The 25,436-nt window shown below is 36.7% G+C and overlaps 1 protein-coding gene and 1 long non-coding RNA gene across 2 annotated transcripts in view; one reads left to right on the top strand and one right to left on the bottom strand.

The window, feature by feature from the left end:
* ptc (protein patched) overlaps positions 1-25,436 on the bottom strand; it is a 249,300-nt gene that overhangs the window by 27,966 nt on the left and 195,898 nt on the right. The window contains exons 7-17 of the mRNA XM_069816572.1: positions 20,463-20,555; positions 16,046-16,167; positions 15,800-15,947; positions 14,339-14,479; positions 13,643-13,801; positions 10,478-10,591; positions 7,891-8,016; positions 6,003-6,332; positions 5,365-5,535; positions 2,363-2,675; positions 1,961-2,115 (exon numbers count right to left, since the gene is read on the bottom strand). Of these exons, the coding sequence (XP_069672673.1) occupies positions 1,961-2,115; positions 2,363-2,675; positions 5,365-5,535; positions 6,003-6,332; positions 7,891-8,016; positions 10,478-10,591; positions 13,643-13,801; positions 14,339-14,479; positions 15,800-15,947; positions 16,046-16,167; positions 20,463-20,555 (1,872 nt within the window). The remainder of the gene's footprint in view (positions 1-1,960; positions 2,116-2,362; positions 2,676-5,364; positions 5,536-6,002; positions 6,333-7,890; positions 8,017-10,477; positions 10,592-13,642; positions 13,802-14,338; positions 14,480-15,799; positions 15,948-16,045; positions 16,168-20,462; positions 20,556-25,436) is intronic.
* Positions 11,927-25,436, top strand: part of LOC138693042 (uncharacterized) — a 61,238-nt gene continuing 47,728 nt past the window's right edge. Inside the window, exons 1-2 of the long non-coding RNA XR_011330214.1 lie at positions 11,927-12,769; positions 13,565-13,829. This is a non-coding gene — a long non-coding RNA (uncharacterized lncRNA). The remainder of the gene's footprint in view (positions 12,770-13,564; positions 13,830-25,436) is intronic.

Below are 25,436 nucleotides of genomic sequence, written 5' to 3'. Positions count from 1 at the left end.
AGATAATTGATTATTATTGCTTTTATTATTATTATTATTATTATTATTATTATTATTATTATTATTATTATTATTATTATTATTATTACGAAGAAGCACAGGATAAATTTAGCACTGGGTATTTGCCAAATGTGCGTAGCATAAGTCAAAGCAATAAATTAAATCTAGTAAAGGAAAAAGCTGCCACATTGTATATAAAAATGGAAAGGAGTAGATTGTTGACTACAATTTTAATTCGACGTTTTCAATAGAACATTGTTATTAACAAATTAATCTTAATTGTAACAACACACAGGATTTAGCAAATACAAAGACGTCATCAGTGAATTTTAGGCTTGTTTTTATAATGTCTTGACAGTTCTTAACAAAAATTATGCAACACAATGCATGCAAGACTTAATACGAGGCGCATCCAGAAAGTAAGTTTCCCTATTAAAAAAAAAAAAGAGCACACACTTTCAGGAAAACATTTATTGGCAACAGGTACACCAATGTTTCAGGCTATTTTTCAACATAGCCACCATCAGAATTGAGACACTTGTCGTATCGTGGGATCAACTTTTGTATCCCTCTGTCGTAGAACTCTGCCGCCTGTGAATGGAACCAGCGTGTGACAGACGTCTTCAGCTCTTCGTTGTTGCCAAAACACTCACCGGAGGACAGGAATTTCTTGAGGTGCAAGAAAACGTGAAAATCGCTGGGAGCAAGATCAGGACTGTAGGGTGGATGATCAAACAACTCCCAGCCAAATTCCGTCAAAACAGCTGCTGTGCGCCGAGCCGTATGTGGACGAGCATTGTCATGGAGGAGCACAACACCTGCAGTAAGCATTCCACGCTTCTTGTTTTGAATGGCATGTCGCAATTTTCGCAGTGTTTCACAGTAACGGTCAGCGTTCACTGTTTCACCTCTTGGAAGGAAGTCAATGAGCAGAATGCCCTTCCTGTCCCAGAACACCGTGCACATCACTTTCCGTACCGACAGTGTCTGTTTGAATTTCGTCCTGACCGGAGATTCACTATGCCGCCAATGCATTGACTGCTGCTTGGTTTCCGGGGTGAAGTGCGAAATCCAAGTCACATCACCCGTGACGATCCTGTCGAGGAACTCGTCGCCGTCATCGTGATACTGTTGCAGAAATGTCAGTGCTGCTCCTAAACGTTGCATTTTGTGTTCGGGTGTCAGGTTTTTCGGCACCCACCTGGCACACACTTTTTTGAACAGCAGGTGCTTAGTGACAATCTCATGCAACAAGGATCGCGATATCTGCGGAAAATGGCTGCTCAGCTCCGTAATCGTGAAGCGACAGTTCTCCATGATGCACTGCCGCACCAGCTCAACACGATCATCATTGATGAGGGACGGTCGCCCACTGCGCTCTTCATCATGGACACTTTGACGACCTTCGGAAAACTGCCTACACCAGCGACGCACCATCTGCTTCGGCCCATAGACCTGACAGAGCTGCCGATGAATTTCAATTGGCGAACCTCGCAGGCGGCGGGAGAAGGAATAAGAGCTTCCATTTCGGACCACTGCTGCCACGCTACTGGCACCAGGCGGGACCTATCCGGCTGGCATATGATTGATACGTCATAGATCTGTTACGCATGCGCAATTGACACGGCTAATTACGTTTACTTTCAAGGGGAAAAAATCGGGAAACTTACTTTCTGGATGCGCCTCGTATTTTGCTGATGATTTTATTTCTTTTGAAATTGGCTGTTCTTTAGAAATTGAAAGGATTTTCGCATTTGAATAAATGCGTGCATGAGACACTGCAATGTAAGTTTTTAAGGATTTTTTCATAAGCTGTATTTTTAAACTTAGGTACAAGAAAGAAGAAAAGAAAGAAAAAAATTAACAAGAATAGAATTTTCTTTATTTACTATTTAAGTACATAAATATTTAGTTCAGATACCTTTAATAATTATAATTAATTGAAAGTAAATGTAAGTACCTGAGTAATAAGTGACTTGTCGATGGGGTTGTCGACATGCCCAGTCTGAACCAGCAGCTTGTAGGCAAGGATCCCCTCATCTGATGCGTTAGAGAACCATCGTTCCTGTGTAATACTTCCCCGAGACCAGTCTCGGTCGAAAGCCTTCTGGAGTCCTGAAGCACCAAATCAGAAGTTAGTCAATACTTGTGGAAAGTACTCTTCAACACTTAAGTCATGATTAGGAACCATATTCTGGCCTAAGGCGTGCGGAAATAAGGTTAGTTGTTCGTAGACTATATTGACGTGAAGTCATGTTTGGCACGTGCCACAGGTACTATCAGAGAACATTTGACATGGGCAGGAAATTCCGACAAATCTTTCCTGTAGTCCTCTTATCATTTCTCATAAATTGTTACTCACCTATAAGCCAGTCCCGGAAAAGACTGAGCCAGAACTCTGGAAGACCACCATCATCGTTCTTGATGATGTTAGGGACGCGCATGAATGCCTCATGGTATTCATACAGTAATTTCTGATTGGTGGGGTACTCAAAGTCACCCTGCGTCACAGCATACATGTTGTAGAAGCCGAAGAACCGACCCTGCGCACTCAGAAACGCATGCTCGTCTGTGTTCTGAGGGACTATGTCAGTTAAGTCTAGGCCGTCCGTGACTTTGGTAATGCCCCAAACGCTTCCTGCCAGGATCACCACCAGCACCACCATCGACACAACCTGTCAGAGTATAAGTTCATTTTGTTATTCCTATTATGCCCTGTCATTGGTATTTACCAGTAATCTGTAAAAATAAAAACCCTTAATCTTAAATAACATAAAATAAAAATTAAATTCGATATTCTTAAAGTTCTAGTTTAATTTTTTTTTAACAAACTAGGACGTTAATTATAAAAAATTCTGCTTACAAATTTATATTTTTGTGCAGTTGCAATAAACGTTAAATTCATAATTGATAAACAATTCCAAGAATAATTTACAAACATGCATTTTAGCATGTGATTCTTCGGTGAAATTCGAGATAATTTTCTGTTAATAAATACAAAAATAAAGGACTGAAATTTTGGACGATGTTACAAGATGGTAAATAGACTCGAGTAATGTCTGTTCAATAATAAGGAGTTTCTAGTTCAGCTGAGTGACTGTCGATTTGGTCATATGGGTTTAAATCCATAGGTTGTGTCGTTCATTTTTCATTAGCAGTAAGATACAAATGAGGGTCCACTGCTGTGGGGTAATGGTTAGCACGTCTGACTGTGAAATGAATGAACCTGGATTCAAATACTGGTTAGGGAAAATTATCTGGTTGGGGTTTTTTTCCTCAACCAATTGAAGCAGAATTGCTGGGTAACTTTCGGCGTTGGACTTCAGACTCATTTCGCCATCATTAATTCACATATTATCATCATCCATATCATGGCCTGGGTTAAATTCACGGTGCAACGTGCTGTACTTGTACAAGAGCACAGCGTATCATTCACAGAATAGGAGTGGTAAGCACAATAAGCCCAAGGCTGCAGTGCAAGCCTTCGGGTCCCTCCTCCATACAAGAAAAAAAAGATACAAATGAAATTGCTGATCGTTTAGATAATTCTGAACACGTTTCAACATTATTTCAATAGCAATAAGCAGTTTCTCATATTTTGTTTTTTTTTTTCTTCTTCCTACAAAATCATTGTTTATATCCTCTTTACTTTTGGAACATAAAGAGTAGCAAGCATATTATTATTGTTATTTTATGTTATCACTAGTAAACCAAGAGAAATGTAGTGAATTTAGGTTAAAATATTGTTTAATTTTATGTAATACGTAATCCATTACCTAAAAACTTAAAAAAAAAGGTCTTACAAACTGAATTTTAAAAAATAGAAAAAGTTACGGGAATTGCATCAAATATCCAGTTCTTAGGAGCGAATAATCTTTTAACCAAACACCATGTCTAGAGTAGATATGGTATTATATTCCTGAAGAAAATAACAGAAAATAATATTTACAATATTGTCACATTCTCAGTTTTAACATTTCTTTCTGAAAAAAAGAACATGTAAATTGTAAGTTAGGGTTTATTTAACGATGCTCACAACTGCCAAGGTTATATCAGTGTCGCCGGTGTGCCGCAGGAGTTCTTTTACATGCCAGTAAATCTACTGATCTGAGTCTATCGCATTTACGCACATTTAAATGCCATCGATCTGACCGAGATCAGGCACAGAAGGCCAGCACTCTACCGATTGCGCTACCCAGATTGACAAGAACATGTAAGATTGGGAATTTATGCAAATAGAAAAGTGGACAAATTTTCATCAAAAAATCGCATAGTGGAGTGCGTATTCGCCAGTTTTTCTTCCCTATGTATATTATAGTCTACATACATTCGTTATTTTTTAAAGTTTTAAATAGATGCTTGGGTCAGGAACTGATAACACAATATAATAACATCAGACACCTGACATAATTCGTATCTAAACTATGAAATATTATTATTATTATTATTATTATTATTATTATTATTATTATTATTATTATTATTATTATTATTATCATTATCAATATCATCATTATTATTATTATTATTATTATTATTATTATTATTATTATTATTATTATTACAGACGTGGACAAATTATTAGCAAAATTGAACATTTTTATTATATATTTTTACAAAATATGATTCTTCAATTTAGACTACAGTTGACATTTTTGTGTATTTCCAAATTATTAGCAAAATTGAAGATTTTTGTTGTATATTTTTCAAAATTTAACTCCTCAATTTGGACTACATTTGATATTTTCGCATATTTACAAATTATTAGCAAAACTGAAGATTTTTATTGTATATTTTTACAAAATTCCATTCTTCAATTTGGACTACAGCTGACATTTTGGATATTTCCAAATTATTAGCAAAACTAAAGATTTTTATTTTATATTTTTACAAAATTTGACTCTTCAATGCAGTTGACATTTTTGTTAATTTACAAATTATTAGCAAAATTGAAGATTTTTATTATATATTTTTACAAAACTTGACTCCTCAATTTAAACTACAGTTGACATTTTTGCATATTTCTCTCTACTGTAATGATGGAAATATCCAAAATTGTCAACTGTAGTCTAAATTGAAAAGTCAAATTTTTTAAACAAAATATCATAAAAATCGTCAATTTTGTTAATAATTTGTCCACGTCTGTATACTGAATTCTTTGGTAGGCTTTCATACATATTAGCAGTATAGGCTTAAAACTTCCTTACATTGGAGCATGTCTGCAATGTTTAGGGTTGCTCCTTGCATATCAGGATATAGGGTATATGTAATTTCCCGAGTAAATTTGATACTAATTCTATTGCTGAAATAATAATATTAACAGCTACAAAAGTGAGGGCAAGTTGAATGAGAAAAAGGCATTACCTTCACTGGTGATTTGGTGATAAGAGGTGCATAATGCGTAGCTGCTAGCCTTGTGAGTGACCAACTCCAACATTCGTGCATGATGTGATGGCCGCCACAACCTCCAACAGCGCCCTGTCCCCTCTCAGGATCTAGTGTTAACAGTTCTCTGGTGGACCCTACCCAGCATTCCTGCAATAACATCATGTAGAAAACACTGCTTTAACCATTGGAGTTCTAACTAGTGAAGCCATCTCTTCTTTTAGTACTAGTACCCCACTTTTTTTCATATTCTTGATGCATAAATAATATTCTGCCTCTTCATCTCAAAAATCTTTCATAGGAAGTGTTCTATTATTCGTCTTTGAGTTAGTAAGCAATGGACGATTTGTATATAGTAACTTTTGTTGCTATTGTTTCGAAACACAATTCAGGAAGCACTTAACTGCATATTTATTTGCTACTGAATTCAGAATGATTTATTGTATAATCATGGTAATTCTTATTCCCCTCTGAGCATTAAAAGCCTAAAAATATTGAACTAAACTTTTGTACTGAAATACTTCAATCATACAGGAATCACTACTCCATCTCCTTAATGTATCCAAGTAATGACGAATTGAAGTATTTATCTGTACAACATTTTTTCTTGTACTCACGGGCGTCTGCGGCTGTGTAGGAGCTGCCGGCTGTGCCAGCACAGTAACAGTCTGCTGTCTGTCGGGGGGCAGAGCTCTCGTGATTGTTTGGAGCATTCTTGGAGGTTCTGGCACAACCTGCCCTCTCCGTCTTCTAGGCACGTGAACGAGATGGCCTGTTGGGACGTTAGGCAGAGTACAGCAAGGCCATTCAGAGCCTGTGGGACCCCCAGGCAGGCAGCAGCATAGAATGTCCACACGGCCTGACCGTCTTCTTCTTAAATCGAGACTGACCACTGCTGGGAAGACGAGCAGCGTGCAGCCCAGGTTGAACATTACCAGCACTGCAGCCTGTGGCCGAAGAAATCAGTAGAACTTATGTAATATTGATATTCAGTTTGATAATACCAACTATTTCAATCATGTAATGTAGGCCAATAACATTAAAGATATTTGATATGTACCAGAGGTGGGCAGACTACAGCCCACAGGTCAAATATGGCCCTCCGATGTGGCCAGCAGGATAAGTAGTGGATTATACTGCATATAACTTACACAATGTTAAATTTAGTTTAGGTACTCAATACAGGTGAAAAAAAAAGTTAAACCAACAAACTCTGGAAGATTGCATGGGCCACCAAAACAAACAGTTTTTTCTAATATCATATTTGTTTTGAGAGGACACCAGATCTTAATGTAACATAAACCAATATCATCGTTCATTTGACATCACAATCACTTCAAAAGAGGTTAAATAATGCCGCCATTGACCACAAAGGTTACATTGGCAGGACATGGACTAACGTGGTGAAAGACTGCAAGATTGTCGTGAATTTCCCCTGCTGCTATTTTCATGTATAAAGTTATTAACAATTTAATACATAGTTTTTTTTTAGTTGGTTATTTAATGATGCTCTATCAACTACGAGGTTATTTAGCGTCAATGAGTTTGATGATAGCGAGATGGTATTTGACGAGATGAGGCCGAGGATTCGCCGTAGATTACCTGGCATTCACCTTACAGTTGGGGAAAACCTCGGAAAAAACCCAACCAGGTAATCAGCCCAAGCGGGGATCGAACCCGCGCCTGAACGCAATTTCAGACCGGCAGGCAAGTGCCTTAACCGACTGAGCCACGCTGGTGGCTAATACATAGCTACTTAGCAATATTATATTTCAGTTTAATAAAGATATATATATATATATATATATATATATATATATATATATATATATATATACATACTGGTATTTATTTAGCAAGACAAAAACAAAATATTTTTTTTCTCACCATGTCTCAGTAACTTATGGAAAAAGGAATTAAGCATTTTTAAACAACAATTTTTAACCAACTTCCTTTAGAATATAGAGTTTCACCAAATTGCCGGTGTTTTAAGAATTGTTTAAAAAAGACGTTTTTGGGAAGATTATTTATTTTAATTCTCATTTGATTTATTTAGTTCACTGTTTCAAACTTTTTCTTCTTTCTGCCCAAAACTTTATGTTGCCATACTGTTTGTTCTTATTTGCTTTCTTTCTTTAATTCTTGAGATATTATATATATGTTTTCCACAGACTGTAGTTTCATGACTTTTAAAATTACATTGTACAACATATGTATGTGTTCTTATAAGGCCTCTACATTATGAGTTATACTGGTTAGGGCATACTCAATAAATTAAAAAAAAAAAATGAGAGGGGTCAAATCAGGAGACCTGGGAGGCCATGGTATAGGACAACCTCTGCCAATCCACTTTCCTGGAAATTGTTAATTCAAGTATTCATTCACACGATTAGTGAAATTATATTTAAAAAACTGTTTATTTTGGTGTTCTGTGTAACCTTCCAGTTTGTCAGTTAAATTTGTTTTCACTCTGTGTATTACATGAAATTAACATACAATACAGACCTGTAACGAGAAGACCCGCAGTGCTGGGATGGGGATGATGGCGGCAGCAAAGAAAGCGCATATGTTGCTGAGCGAGGTGAGGAGGATGCTGAGTCCAGTCCTCTTGAGCACAACACCGGTCTGTTCCTGTTGAGAGCAGTCAGCCATTACTAACTAAATACTATGGCTACACATACTCTAAGTTCTATCTTCATATCTTAAATTATAAGTGAAAGATACAAAATCATATAATGAACAGTAAAACAGGAGATACCAGATATCCTGGAGATAAAGAAATATGGAGCACAGAATTGACAAAATCACTTCTTCTGTACTAGATACTTCCCTCCATCTACCTCAATGGCGAGTATTGATATGTGTTGGAAGCAAGGTGATTGGCAATGACATTCACGTTCAGTCGAAATGTAAACAAATATTATACAGGGTGATCCATTTGGGTATGGATAAAATAAAAAAAACCGTAAAACATTTACTACTGAACTTTATTTGTTGAAACTTTGTGCATACAACACTGAAAGATGGGAGATTCCTCAGAGCTCAACATGACCCCCATTGTGCATCCTGCACAACTCATAACGGTGATGCAATTCATCCCATGTCCGTTGTAGCATAAGAGGAGTGATTTGTTGAAAAGCATGAGTAATTTTTACTCTTAGATCATCAATGTTCCTAGGTTTCTGTGAATAGACAATGTCTTTAACAAAACCCTACACGAAGAAGTCAGGAGGGGTTAGATCTGAGGAGTTTGGGGTCCAAGCCAAGAGATAGCTGTTTCTCGTACTGAGTTTCGCCTGTGACCTCCTGCATGTTTTTTTTTTTTTTTAATACAGAACCTGTTTCTACAAATGTTCAATACCACAACATTGTGAAATTATATTTAGGTACATTACGCACACCATACTCACGTCGCAATTCCCTTTGAACTCTTTTAACACTCACAAATTTAGCATACCAAAGAACACATTGTGCCCGCTGTTGATGTGTAGTAGCCATTTTAATCAACTACGATTTTCATTTGTCCTTTCAGATTATACATTGTTGATTGTCATATATGGAAACTCCCGTCTTTTAATCATAATATAACTAATTGATGAACTAGTGGACTTACTCGTGTTAAATATGTAATATTTGTCCAGCTTACAGCTGTTTCAGTGCTTCACGCACCATCATCAGAGCCTACTAGATCGCGGCGTCATCTCGAACTTCTATGCCTGTTAAGAGGGTGTGTTTTATTGTTGAAGTATGGAGTCGAATAGTGTGTGTGTACTGAAATTGATCTGTGTGTTGAGGATTTGATCAGGGTGTGTTTTAGTGTGTTTGTATATTTCGTATTGTTCTAGTGTGTTGAGTTTTTGGTTCTTGGGTTGTGTGTGTAGGATTTCCATGTCCGTATTTATGTTACTGTATGTATGGTTAGCATTGGTTATGTGATCGGCATATGTAGATGTATTGTGTCCTCTGGTTATAGCTTTAATGTGTTCTTTGTAGCGTGTTTGGAATGATCTGCCTGTCTGTCCTATGTAGAACTTATCGCAACTATTACATGTGAGTTTGTATACACCTGTGTGGTCGTATTTATTTGTTTGTGTTTTTTGTGTGTTGAGATGTCTTTGTAGTGTGTTTTCTGTTCTGTATGTTATGTTGTATTTCTGTTTTCTGAATGAAGATGCGATCTTATGTGTGCTTTTGTTTTCATATGTTAGTGTGATGTATTTCTTATGTTCTTGTGTTTGTGTTGTGTTTTGTGTATTTTTGTGTTTGTTAAGTTTTTGTTTTGTCTTCCTTATGATGTTGTCTATTATGTTTGGATTGTATCCATTTTCTTGTGCTATGTATTTGATTGTGTTCACTTCTTCATTGTAGTGTTGTTGGTTCATGGGTATGTTGAGTAATCTGTGTACAATTGTCCTGAATGCAGCATGTTTGTGTTGTATGGGGTGATTAGATGTGTTGTGTATGTGTGTGGTGGTGGTGGTGGTTGGTTTTCTGTATATTTTGAAGGTGTGTTTGTTGTCGATTTTTGTTATGGTGATGTCTAGGAAATTTATGGAGTTGTTGTTTTCAAGTTCTAGTGTGTATTGAAGTTTTGGGTGTAATTTATTTATGTATTGGTGTAGTTTGTGTATTTGTCTTTTGTTTCCTTTGTATAGTATGAGTATATTGTCTACGTATCTGTGCCAGTATATTATGTTGTCTGCATACTTGTTGTGTTCATTGTTGAGTATGTATGTTTGTTCTATGTTGTGTAAAAATATCTCTGCTAGTATGCTGGATATGGGTGATCCCAGCAAGAAATTTTTCCTACTATCATAATAATAAATTATTTATAATAATAAATTAATATATCCATACCCAAACGGATCAGACTGTACTACTAACAATCTTAAAAACATAGTATTTTAAAGATTAAAAATACAGTTATGAGAAATAATTAAATTTCAGTAGACATTTTGTTCAGCAGACTGATATGTACTGTTTACATAATTTTGGCAGTTTGTATCATTACACTTTGTATATAAGCTGAAATACTGGAATATGTACTTTATGATCACACATCAATTGCAATGTAAGAATTAAAGTTACTTACGTCAGGTTGGTACTGATTGTGAGAACCTCCTTGGCCTTGTTCCTGCTCTGCATATGTATGTGTCAGCAAGAACATATCATCGACACCAAGGCCCAATGCGAGGAATGGCACAATCTGCAAGACAACATGATATATTTATGAATGGCTAAGAATCTCGTCTACCTATAAAGAGTGAAGAAAGTCTTTACACAGTAACTTTATTACAATAATTATTCTATGTGGTCAGTCTGTTTTATAATAAACTTCACTGGTATAAATAAATAAAATTATCAGTTACTTTCTTTTTGAGTTAATATCCATTGTCCACTGACTTTTGTACCTGCGTTCGTATTTATTATTCTTTTCTCTTTTAGAAGTTTCTATGGTACAAGGCAATCTTTGGACACATTAATAGTGTCTCAGTGAGATATTGAGCTAGAGAAATGTCTCTTATGTAAAACAGAGAATTTTACAGACAAAAAACAGTTGACTAGCGAGGTTTGCCTCGACCTCTCTCTTGTGGGGACAGTGTTTTACTTTTAGTTGTTTGTAAACCTAGAACATGGAACCTCAGCTTTACCTTCCTTGTGAAAAAAGGCATGCTAAGATTTTTATTGCCCTTCACAAGTCCATTGTCCTTTGCTGGGCTACAAGCAAGTCAAGAGTTACAAGTATTGCAACAACTCGACCACTTAATTGAGGATCGTTTCTTTCAACTGTTTCAACATGTATACCAGTCATACTTCCTCTTTTACAACAGGTAAGTCAAGTTAAAATCTTGTGTAAGTAAAATCCAAATGAAGGAAATTATATTTGACAGACATATGATAGCATAATAGTACATTATGTAACGAGCTTATAATTGTAGTAATTAAGACGCGAGTATGTTTGTTTATGAAACAAGCGCAAGCGAGTTTCATAATTTTCATACGATTTTTTATGCTCGACCATATTTCTAACTTGAAATTATTCATAAGTATTCATGTTATGGTTATGTAAGTGAGGAGCAGAACTGACCTAAATTGTGAGATGTGCGCAGACGCGAAAGTACTGATTTTTTCCGAGGAACGAATGTGTCACTGACCTTGATATAATCTAGAGAATAACATGAACATTAATTTTGATATAACCTGGAAATTGATTTAGAATTGAAAAACGAGATGACAAATTGAATTTATTTGAATATTATTTACAATTAACGCTAATTATTATAGTAACAGAACATAACCTTCTGCGACAGTATTGGATTTCCAGCCTCCATGACGTTTCCCTAGTTGTCTTTCGATTGCATATCCGAGAATAATCGAAAACCTGAACTTTAATGAATAGGTGTACTTTAATGACATGCATTAAAGGACTGCTACCAGGTGTATAATTACTACATTTCGGCATGGTCGAGCATAAATGTAACAATAAGCATGCATATACATATTTTCAGGCGAAAATATAATATATAAATATGTTGTTGTTTGCTAATGCTGAATTTCTGACAACGAAATCATTAATTCTCTCGCTCTCCAGTATTTTTCACTCAAGGACGCCAAGTTGATAGTGGCTGGGCAGTGTTGAAGATGATTTTGATCCATTTCTTCATGAAGATCACATAAGGGGCAGAGTTGTGAAGGAAATATCCCCCCCAGGGACTATCACCTTGCTGTGGTGGGGGGGCTTAGTATCCAATGAACCAGACGACCAAATCAGGAAAGTTGGACATTTCTAACTTGCTGGTTGGTAAGAGGTGAGGAGAAGCTAAGAATAGTCGCAACGTGGGAAGAGGACGACCAACACCTCCATACAGTAGAACCACGACAATTATTGACATGCTGACGTCATGGCATGTGAGGCGTCCCCTCGCTGGTAAACAGGGGAAAAGGTCGGTGGATTTACATTGATAATCCTCCTGGCTAGGTCGAATGAACCCGCCAACCAACAATGGGTTTGGCCGTCCAAACATTTTGGAGGTAGTGTATGAGCGAAGTAACCACCAAAGCAGAAAAAGATGGTGCTCAATCTAAAACGGTTACATTTGTGCTAAACTAGCACTCCAGTTTTAATGATGAAATATATAAATACGAGTATAAACAGGACTATTATATTTTCAAGTTACCAAAGTCAATATTGCATTGGCACTGTGTTATGAAATAATATCTTACAATGCAGAACAACTTAAGCAATTTCACAAGCCTGCAAAGACATCATTCAGCCGAAACTTCGTGGGTGAGAAGTGACCAGTAAATTTTGCCTAAAGCTGTCTTATTCAGGGACAGAATTCTTTCATGTACTGCAAGTCGGAAACGTGGGACAGCTGCCCAAGTAAGTCATACCAAATATTTATATAATAAAAAATAAATAAAGAAACCAAAAGTAATAAGCAAATAAATACTAATAATTGATTAATTAACTAGCGGACTTACTCGTGTTAATTATGTAAGTTTGTGCGGCTTACAGCTGTTTCGGTGCTTCATCACCATCCTCAGAGCCTACTAGATCTCGGCATCATCTCGAACTTCTCTGCCTGTTATGTGGGTGCGTTTGATTGTTGAAAGATGTTGAAAGGTGGAGTCAAATAGTGTGTGTGTGCTGAGGATGGTGATGAAGCACCGAAACAGCTGTAAGCCACACAAACTTACATAATTAACACGAGTAAGTCCGCTAGTTAATCAATTACTTACATTCAAGTGTTAAAAGTAGTGTACGCAAGATTCAAAATGGACTAATAATTGGTTAAAGAAAAATAGATAAAGCAATAAGGAAACAGTAAACAAATAAAAGAATAATAAAGAAATAAACCGGTAAAAACGGATATATAGTAAATAAATAAAAAAAATACACAAATAAAAAAGTAAATAAATGATTGAGTGAATAAATAAATGAATAGATAAACGATTAAAATTAATAAAATAGATTAAATAAGTTAATAAATGTAATAAAATAAATAAATACATGAGTTAATATAAATAAACAAGTGAATAAGTAAATAAATACGAGAAGAAGTAAATATACAACAAAAATCTGATACCTTCAACTTTGGTTCAAGGATGAATAGCCTACTGTATTCATGCTCTTAAGTGAAAATGGAAATAATATAAATTTGTAAGTTTATTCTAGGTTGTCGAGACTCTAGATATAATGGAATTGTCTTACAAAACCAAAAAGTGATATCTTGATTGACTGGTCTCGACTTACTTGTGTGGTGGAAGCATTGAAGGCAATGCCCAATAGAGCACAGAACCCAAGACCTGCAGCGACTGTGATGGACACCAAGAGTACTCCAGCAAGCCCCACACCAGCTTGTGAACGAACTGGATCGTGCCACCTGAGGAGAGAGACTCCTGCATATGCCAACTGCAACATAGAAACAATACCAGCATGGGTGAGTGGAAAATTACATATTATTACACAGAAACTATTATTTTCAATGTAAATGTTAGATGAAGGAAAAGAAATTGTGTGTCAGATGTTGAGATGTGCTTTTTTAACTATGAAACTGTAACACTTAGTATTTATGGTCCTTCTTAAGATATGTCATTGGTACCATAACTGATGTTTTTGCATGAATATGCTAGAATGCTTTAGAAATAGTTGAGAATACCTTTTAACTGCAAAAAACAATATGACATTATCACTTTGAGATAATTTACAATGCTTAGAAGACAATGATGAAGCTATTGAAGGACTTTATACTACGTTAGAAGACTTCCAGCTTTGTCCTAGGAATGGGAGCAATGTCTGAATTAGGCCGTTGTTTTCCAGGAGAACTAATTTGAATAGAATCATCTTTGAGTGTAGAAATATTTGTTTAAATAATGTCTTTAATTTTATGACGGTTGTTTGTATGTTCATTGAAAAAGAATAGTTAGTACCGTACATTTTATTACTTACCATAAAAATATATCCGACAACAACTTTGACTACGCTTAGCTCTGAAAATTGACTTAGTATATCGTTTAATGTTACAGTCGAGAATGCATACATGTTGTAAGATGCCGTGCTATTATCAGTTGTTAGGGACCGTCGAACCTCCTGAAATGAGAAAACAAATTAAGTTAACTTCCATCAAAACGGTCTCATAGTCAATGGAATTTTCTTAATATAAATATAATTTTACTGGTTCCATAAATATAATTATTCTGAACTTTCGTTAGCATCTGTGTATCTATTATCTGGAAGTGTTAACTGAAAAACATAGGTAACAGGTTATATATGTTGGGCGACTGGAAAGTTTTGCACATGACCTCGTATGATTCGAAATAATGAGCAAGAAAACAAAAATGTGCTTGAACTTAAGAAGTTCTGTTTTGCTTCTGTTTGTAAAATTTGTGTATATAATATTGGTAGTAACAGTATTCGTTTTGAGAATAATTATTAAGTCGTGTGTAATGTATATTGTTTTATATTAGACAGTTGAATTGAATTGAATTGAATTTAACGGAGGGGGACACTATGGCCCAGCACTGTGACCAGTTAAGATCTATTGCACTGACCCTCTGGTGACACATTCCCAAACCCACACCGGCTGACCACACTAAGGTCCTCTGTGTACCCAGGTTTCGAGCAGGCAACCCCACTCGTCCCTAGGTCAGCACCCTCCATGTGTCGCCAGCCAGCATTCGGGGAATGCTACGGAATGATAACGAAATGGAGAAATGGTGATGGAATGATGTAAATGCCTAATTAGAGGAAAAACGGGAGAACTCCGGGAAAAACCCCAACCGCGATCTTGTCCATCACAAGTATATGAAAAAATCCCAGATCTGACCGGGAATCGATCCCGGGCTGCTTGCGTGAGTCTGAAGGTCTGCCCATTCAGCCACCGCAGAGGGTATATTAGACAGTTAGACCAGCCTCATGGTCTAGTGGTCAGAGCTTCTGGCTATAGTTCATGAGGTCCCGGGTTCGATTCCCGGTTAGAGCACAGGAATTTTTCCTTAAAGGGGATTATTCCTGTGCTCGTCCATGGTCTGGAATTTAGGCTAAGTTTAGATTTAAGACCTCTCCTGGCACCACATTATCATAATCATCCTATCACATCATCGGGGTAATGTAACTCCGCCTTCCAGGCGCCCCAACCTCAGAAGTGGGTTACAATTAAGCCACAGCCAGGAGAGAAGACCAGAAATGTCGAAAAGACAACCTGGTGGCATTGAATAAAAAAAAAATATATTAGACAGTTAATAGAAAAGCGTGTCATTCTTGGGATATCAATTATTTTATTATTATACTGTATATATTTTTTGCTTAATCTCACCAATTCAAACCATCCACGAGTTATACAAATCTAGTGTGCAAAACTTTTAAGTCGTTTCTTTTCTGTAAGAATATTTAGTTACGAATATCCTGTACCTCTGAAAATCGCCTCTGCCATGTCTCGAGAATTAAAGCAGCTTTTTCTTGTGTCCAATCCAAGTGATGGACTTTGTACGTTTTAGACCAGAATTCATACATCTCTCTCTCTCCCATTAGTTGCACCACAGTCTGCAATGCACGCGCCCTGTACAGAGAAAATTAAATCACTTTCCTGTCTGATATAAATCACTGCATATTGTCAAATTGTTAATGAGCAATTACGCTTTGAAATGTCAGCAATACCTTTGTATGTGTCCAGTCTTATTTCGTGTGGCTCCGCCCACCACCAGGTCCTCAGGCCAGTGCATATATTTGGCTGCATATCCGTAGCAGCCTCCTGTCAGCTCTGCCCCGATGTCAGGTATCTGTAACAATCGTCTGCATTAATTATCCTGCCAGAACTTACATTTATGTAGATGTAGTTGGTGAACAAATTCATTTTTAAGCTGACGAAATGTTGGTCACTTGTTAGCTTACCGGAGAACTATAGAGGAAATGAAATTTTATACATTTTTTTAAACCAAGAAATGGATTCGGAACACCTCAAAATCTGTGCTTCAGTGGCTGGTCATGATAATATCTTTGAAAAATATTGGAGTGCAAGAGGTCAAATAACTTTATTGTCAAGCGCCTGGCATTAGAAAACAACATTTTTTTTAGATACAGCTTTCATGTTTGATACACATATGTATCCTAATAACCACATTCAAAAGGTGATCTTTTTTCTTGGTCTTCAATTTGTTTTTTTTTTTTAATAGTATTGTTGCTATTACAGAAGCTTAAGTTGTTGAGGTTGCTAGGAACAATAGACTGTGCAGGTACTATTTCACATTGTCTGTAATGAGGCGATAGTAGCGATCCTAGTGGTTAACAACTATCTATGGATGCATATTTACTATATATTGAGCTTCGTGACTGTATATACTACACTGTGCTATTACTATAATAATTGTTGATAATAGTATAATTATGATAATAGAATAACTTGTTAATATAATTATTTGCCTTGTTTTATATAAACTTTTTGATTGGAAGTCAAATATACTAATTACATTAGATAAATCATATGATTTATGTCAGAAATACACACGTAAGTTATTTCAATTTTAACACAAATTTAGAATTGTAAATAAATACTTTAAATTTCTTTCTTTTCAAATTAAATATATTAAAATGTATTTTTCACTTAGTTGCTTTATATTCATAATATCCTTGAACATTCAATTTAGTTCAATCCTACGTAACAATTTCACTTAATGCTTTAATTTAGAACAATATTGTCTAAACAACATATCAAACTGTCTTATACAAAATAAACTTTAATTCAATTTTTAAATTAAATTAAAGAATTGAGTAAGGGACAAACTAGAAATTAGCAACAAAACTAAAGAATGCGAAAAACGAAATAAAATATTTATTTCAACGATTTAGATTCTGGAAAAGTCCCCATAACACTTATAAATTATATTATCTTCGTTAAAAGATTTTGATTTGACAAGGATTGCGTCCCCTGACATGACATAATCGTTGTAGGGCTACATAGTTGTCAAAATCCGCATTTCACAGCATTCTTGTTTTACCGCGGTTACAATAAAATTAATCGATTCATTTCGAAATGTGCTTGATCACGGTCGACTACTAGTCGACCGTGGCTTGATATTTGTCTTGAGGAATATCGAACGTCTTTTGTTCCGAGCAGAACCTAACGAGCGTTAACGTTGCTGATTCTGAACAATTACATTCAAGAAAATTACGCTAGTGGGTAGGAGGATGAACTCTCTGAAATACTGCTTACGATAATAACGGAAAGAGACGTAAGACCCTGTAACTAGGACGACGAAGCATCTTTTGAGTGGGAGGCAAGCTTGTCATCACAGGGCGGGTGCCCGACAATACAACAACACGATCTTCGTCTGTGGGGACAGCGCCCTTCTCGTTATCTGGACCATCTCATCTGCCCGCACGCCCTACAGAACCCACGTGACGCCCCATACCTCTCGCAAATATCTCCACGAGAAGACGTTATGAGAAATAAGTGACGCGAAGAAGAAAGAAAATTTGAGTACAAAATAACCAGAAACAAGCTGTAAGGAATACAATAAATCTTCAAAACGAAGTAAGGTTGAAATGGTAATGGCGACATTCAATTGTCTAATGCAAATGGACGTTGTTTCTATGAATAAACAATTGAATTATTTACATATTTAAGTGCACTTTATAGCTGCTATGTATACAGATTGTGTTGAAACCAAACGTCTGTAAGATATAAATTTGTAGTTACTAGAAATATGATTTATTTTCATTACGAACTATAATAAGTAGACCAAACGGCAAAATAAGGACTAATAATATTTTAGATTTGTGACCACAATAAGATACAAAATTAGTCATTGTAATGTAATTTTGTTATTCTTTTTTTCTCTCATTTTGCGGAAGAGATACCCGAAGGCTTACACTGCAGCCTAAGGCTTACTGTGCTTACCGCTTCTGTTCTGTGAATGATAGCCTACTTGTCGCCGAACGGCTGCGCTCTTGTACAGTTATAGTACGCTACACCGTGAACTTAACCGTGCTATGGTATGGATGATGATGATGATGATGATGATGATGATGATGGTGGTGGTGGTGGTAGTGGTGGTGGTGGTGGTGGTGATATGTGAATGAATGATGGCGAAATGAGTCTAAGGTTCAACGCCGAAAGTTACCCAGAGGTTCTGCTACAATTGGTTGATGGAAACCCCCGGAAAAAACACCAACCAGGTAACTTGTCCCAACCAGGATTTGAATCCGGGACCTCTCGTTTCACGGTCAGACGTGCTGTTACTCCACAGCGGTGGATTTCGTTACTAAGAATGTAATTTCGTTATATAACAGGTGGAAGTGAGTAAACAAGGTCCTTTTGAGAGATGAATCAGGAAGTGGAGTTAAATATGCGGTAAAAGTCTAATATCATTGTGTTTCATGGTCGTTTGATCCATTCCTTGAAATATTGGGCGGGAGAGGGGGCTGAAAACTACGGCCCTTACGCGTACTGTGCCTTTTCCCTTTCATTGCTTGTCCATCCTTGTAGTGATGATGAACATTACAACTATTAATTACACTGTCACTACTACAATTCAATTTATCATTCAGTTCCCGTTCATGGCAATTTTATTTTGTATAATTTTACTTATTAAAAATTTATCCATTCTCAATAGCTACATCGCAATCACTGATCACTTAGTAAGCATACACTCGCAACGACGATCACTGAAACTGAATGCTGATAATAGTTATTTTTAAATTCCGTAACTAGTTTTAATTGTTTATGAAATATGAAATAACGTTCAATGTTAATAATTTGTTAACCGATATTAAAAAAAAAAAAAACATAGCCGAATGCAATGTTAATAGAACAGTTAATTCCGTATTTTATTTCTGCTACCGTTCAATCGCAATAGTTGATAGATCTGAACTTAACTGAAAAAATGTGGATCACAGACAAGAAGTGGAGTCACTGTTGCATTATGTGTGGGGATTCACAGAGGAAAAGAAAAGGTGGGGGCATTGTGAGATGAGTCAGTAGCATGTTCATTGCAATAGCTGACACCTTCCCTCTGGATTTGAAATAACCATTTTTGTATTATATCCTAGTTCAGTGGTTCTCAATCTTTTTTTACTGACGACACACTTTACTCAACGCCCATGATATCGCGACACACTTATTTGATTTTATTAATAGTACCGTAATAATAATAATAACTAGTACATTTCTTCTGGATAAAAAAAGTGGTTGAATCTGTGTAGAATATTTTATAGCGGACAGGGAGATCATTACTGTTTACTGCACGGGAATTTTGTCGTTTTTAACCTCCTTTTCAAGGTCTAAGCGGAATTCAAAGAAAAATATTTTATTAAAAATAGAGTTATTCACACATATTTCGGTCCCATGATGAAAAATGCAACGAAAAGGTACCAGAACGCAGTTCCAGCGCGTTCCGCATTGACAACTTCTATATAGTGTTGTAGATAGGTCGATATTAACATGCAATTGAAAATTGTAAAAGAACAAGCAGCAACTTGAGTGGCATTAGAAAAAAACAAAGATATGTGTCAAAAATCCCAACCTATCTATGCTGGATGTCCGAGAAAATATGTCTGATCAAAGATGATCGTTTTTGCAAACTCGCCTATTTAAATTAATGTGAAATCTGCGCTTGGTGGGTTGCACAGAGTTTCTCTATACGTTACCTTATGGTAGAAAAACTGAACTGAGCATTGTTGCAGTTGTTCACGTTTCATTGGTAAAGTCTGTCTCAAAATAAGATGTACCATATCAAAGACTTCGTTGCAAATAAAAAATGCGTTGTAAAGAGACTTTCTGGATGGCATAAAATTTACTTTAAAAATCCAAAATTTCGCGACACACCAGTTGGGAACCCCTGTCCTAGTTTATTGCTCATATTAAATATTTTTTTTAACATGGAATTATTTAGAGGTACGAGGCTCCTCTATTTTATTGGGGGGGGGCGACACCCCTGCCTTTGTATGTTGAGGGGGCAGAAAGTGCCTCCCCCTCCCAAAGTCGGCGCTAAATGACCCAAGAGTTGATACAGCGTCGTTAGATAACATATGCTTCTACTGATAGAAAGTCAGGAATAAAGGAGGTTAGGACACTCACCTGTCCGGATAACTTGTTGGGGGCGGTGGTCGGGCATTCGGGGTCGGAGGGGTCGAGACACGGCTTCTCTTGGTAGCCCGTGCTTATCCCCGCCTGCAACAGAACACAACATCGTGGTTTGAAAAAATCGCCAGAATTTACCAGCTGTGTGAGAAGAGGCTGGTCAGGGCATGTTTAACGTGACTTTGGGTAACGACTTTTATGCCCCCAGTCAGTGGCGGTTCTAGATGCTTAAAACTGGGGGGGGGGGAGGCGAATTAGAACAGAAAGCAAAGGATATCCAGGTGCAAGAAAAATTTAAAGACTGGCTAAAGTGCATGGGAAAAAAATCATGAAATTATAATTTCGCAGTTATTCGCAGAAACTCCTATATTTCGCATTTTGTAGGGGAGACTCGGCTAATTCCTCCATATTAAGAAGTAAATCTATCATATTTTTATCAAAATGTTTATTGAAAAATATTATCAAGGCATGTATACATGGACGAAACCTTTCATTACCAAATGAGATAAAGAGACCTATTAAAATGTAAATATATTTTAGTTGTACATACATTACAGTTGAAAAGAACAACTCGGGTAATTTCGCAACAGTGCGGATAAATCCGCAATAGGACTTGGCTAATTCCACAGTCGTAAATAATTATGAAATACATTATGAAAGTAACATAAAAGGAACAATAATTTATATGTAACAGTGCTCACTTTCTTCACAGCTGTGTAGCAAAACACGAAAAACAGCCAACTTTTGATGTTTCACTGTATTGCGACAGAGGTGTCGATCAATATACTTGATTTTTTTTTTTCTATAGCACAGCAGAGAACATACCTCCTGTTGACAGCCTCTCAAAACTTACGTTCACGCTATTGCGAAGCCGCAGTAAAATCATATAGGCGTCAATAATAGAGTTTTAGCCCTCCCCCCCCCCCCCAGTTTTAATGAAATAGTTATTTTATAATTGTTTAATTATTGCTGAATAAATTACTCATTTACTTGGTATAAAGCAAACCAATAAATTTAATGAACTTAATTTCACATTAATTTTAAAGTTTTATTTATTCTATATATCGTTACCTCAACTCCAAAAAGTCGTAACTCGCTTGGATGTCGGTTTTTACTTTTTGCGCGTTTTGAAAGTGTATTCACTGAGAAAGAAATTCTCGGTCTCATCTCGCTATCACATCCCATTGACGCTATATAACCTCGATACAGCGTCGTTAAATAACCAAGTAAAAAAAATAATAAATGTCACTATCAAATGTGAAATTCCTATATATACTATCGAAAGCATGATTTAAGCTAAAAATTAAATAATTGTCGCAAATATACACAAATGTGTAGCAACGTAATATTAGAAGTTTACAAGTATATTTATTTAATTGATTAGCTAGCGCACTTACTCGTGTTAATTATGTAAGATTTGTGCTGCTTACAGCTGTTTCAGTGCTTCACGCACCATCTTCAGAGCCTACTAGATCTCGGCGTCATCTCGAACTTCTCTCCCTGTTATGTGGGTGTGTTTTATTGTTGAAAGGTGTTGAAGATGGAGTCAAATAGTGTGTGTGTACTGAAATTGATCTGTGTGTTGAGAATTTGATCGGGGCGTGTTTTAGAGTGTTTGTATATTTCGTATTGTTCTAGTGTGTTGAGTTTTTGGTTCTTGGGTTGTATGTGTAGGATTTCCATGTCCGCATTTGTTATTGTATGTATGGTTAGCATTGGTTATGTGATCGGCATATGTAGATGTGTTGTGTCCTCTGGTTATTGCTTTAATGTGTTCTTTGTAGCGCGTTTGGAATGATCTGCCTGTCTGTCCTAAGTAGAACTTATCGCAATTATTACATGTGTGTTTGTATACACCTGTGTGGTCGTATTTATTTGTTTGTGTTTTTTGGATTATCAAAATATATTTATCTATTTAATCTGACAGGATTAAGGCCATAAGGCCTTCCCTTCCGTCCTACCAGATAGCACCTATAAATACAAAAAAAGAAATAAAACACTGTTGAAAATAATACAAATTAAATTAAAGCTCTATAGAGGGCCAACAGGGTCAAAAGAACACTATAGAGCTCTCATCGAGCTAATACATGAAAATAAAAAAAAAGAAACGAGAACAGAGATAGCAATGATGATAGTGATAACTAATAATAATAATAATAATAATAATAATAATAATAATAATAATAATAATAATAATAATAATAATAATAATAATAATAATAATAAATTACATATTAACTGTCAATTTTACAACAGCATAATTACAGTATTTATTATATGTCATGGATTAAGCCGAATTTGCGCAACCTGACAAGTGTTCAACAAGCAATTCCATGAACTGAAATATGATTCTTCAATTTAAATTTGAATTTTGATATTGTCCGACATGATCAGGGAGAGAATTCCAGACGTGTGTGTTCTGCTCAGGGACTGGTCTTTCACTACAAACCCAGCTTTCTCCAATCTCTCCTATTTTCTGCCTTCCTCTTTGTCTCCGCATATGATCCACATATCTTAATGTCGTCTATTACCTGATATCTTCTGCCTCGAACTCTTCTCCCGTTCACCATTCCTTCCAGTGTATCCTTCAGTAGGCAGTTTCATGAGGCAATAATGAAAAATTGGCAACGATATAGAGGAAAAACGGGAAAACGCAGGGAAACTTTGTCCTTTGGACTTGTCAGGTTTTGAACCTGGATCTACCCACATAACTATGCGCTGAGAGAAAATACATTAGTTGTAAATCTTAAGTGAAGTATAGACTAACTCCACTGTGGCTCGAAGGGTTAAATGGCGGCATGCTTGTTATATGCGAAGACGCATCTCTCTCTCTCTCTCCCAGACCCTGTGCTGAGGGCCCAAGGGATGAGATGTCTGAGGAGCAGCTGTCTCTCGTCTGGTCCAGATGGGTGGTCCGTCGCTACCTTACTGCGTATCTCAGAGCAGGGGTGTCCGTCAAGGTAAACCGGTTATAGTACTCTACAATGTTACGCGAGGAAAATGCTTAAAGTTCGCCAAACCTTAGCCAGTTCCGAAGTACAAAATTATTCCATTTAGGGCCGGGAGAATTCTTTACCTTGGAAATGGTCGGAATCATGAACACAGTCTGTATCGGTCTTATGATATAAAGTGAGAAGAGAACAACAATGAAGTAAGAATTCTCGACAAATTATTATTATTATTATTATTATTATTATTATTATTATTATTATTATTATTACTACTTACAAATGGCTTTTAACCCGCAGGTTCATTGCCGCCCTCACATAAGCCCGCCATCGTTCCCTATCCTGTGCAAGATTAATCCAGTCTCTATCTCTATCATCATATCCCACCTCCCTCAAATCCATTTTAATATTATCCTCCCATCTACGTCTCTGCCTCCCCAAAGGTCTTTTTCCCTCCGGCCTCCCAACTAATACTCTATGTATTTCTGGATTCGCCCATACGTGCTATATGCCCTGCCCATCTCAAACGCCTGGATTAAATGTTCCTAATTATGTCAGGTGAAGAATACAATGCGTGCAGTTCTGCGTTGTGTAACTTTCTTCTTTCTTCAGTAACTTCATCCTTTTTAGCCCCAAATATTTTCCTAAGAACCTTAAAACACTCTTCTCAAACATCCTTCTCAAACACCCTTAATCTTAATCTCTGTTCCTCTCTCAAAGTGAGAGTCCAAGTTTCACAACCATACAGAACCAAATTCCTTTGCTGTGGTCGTGCCAGGGAATCAGTCCCATTCCGAGGCTTATTATAAGGTTTCGTAAAAGCTGTTTTTTACGGTGATGGCTTGTTAGCCCTTCGCCCAGCCCCCAAGCTGGAGGACCACTCCCTATCGGCTGTCCACGACTGCTTATTCAATATATTCGCAGCTACCATCCATATCTGGAGGCCGTCTCCTCTATCCGCAACCTGAGGACGCGCCATGCCGTAGTGATATTATTATTATTATTATTATTATTATTATTATTATTAATAATATACAGGTTTGTAATGATTTAACAGTAACATTTTCCTGTACCAAAAATCACACTCTTATCTTCTTTCACCAATCTTCCAACCTTCTCTATTTTCCTATTGCTATTCTTGTAATAACTTTTAACATTGTTTTCTTTGCTTCTTTCATCCACGTATTTCGAGGTCTGCTTCTTCCTCTTTCTTCACACAGAATCCATTCTAGTATTCATTATTATTTTTAATTGGTTATTTTACGACGTTTTCTCAACTGTTGTGGTTATCTACCATCTGAATGAGATGAAAGTGATAATGCCAGGGAAATGAGTCCGGAGTCCAGCGCCGAAAGTTACCCAGCATTTGCTCTTAATGAATTAAGGGAAAACCCCGAAAAAAACCTCAACCAGGTAGGCCTAACTTGTCCCTACCAGGATTTGAATCCGGGCGCGCTTGTTTCACGGTCCACAGCGGTGGACTAATGAGATGAGATGAAGGTGATAATGCCAGCGAAATGAGTCCGGGCTTCAGCATCGAAAGTTATCCAGCATTTGCTCTTAATGGGTTGAGGAAAACTCCGGAAAAAACCTCAACCAGGCATCTTGTTCCAACCAGAATTTAAACCCGGGACAGCTCGTTTCACAGCCAGACATGCTAACCGTTAATCCATTCTACTACTACTACTGCTACTCCTACTGTTACTGTTACTGCTACTGCTACTGCTATACTCTATTTTTTTTTCATGGAGTGCAGTTTCATAGAAAGGACTTTGCCGACAGACCTTCTACTGCCCCCTACTAATTGGTTGTCATAAATAAATGTCTTCCTTACTGTGACGGAAATCTTGTCTTCTCCTGTCAGTAACCAATCACAACCCTTGTTCAGAAGAATTGACAGGCTCCCGTCAAATCCACGTGGAGGCAGAGTTGCTGCATCTTTTCCAAATAATTCCAAGAATCCCGTCAGTCTCATTTCGAGGGTCACAAGGATTGTGGCAACTGTGCAATGTTGGGACGAGGG

This window comes from Periplaneta americana, chromosome 2 (assembly GCF_040183065.1).
Source record: "Periplaneta americana isolate PAMFEO1 chromosome 2, P.americana_PAMFEO1_priV1, whole genome shotgun sequence".
NCBI lineage: Eukaryota > Metazoa > Arthropoda > Insecta > Blattodea > Blattidae > Periplaneta > Periplaneta americana.
Note: the sequence above shows the minus strand (reverse complement) of the source record. Positions and strands in the feature narration are given on the sequence as shown.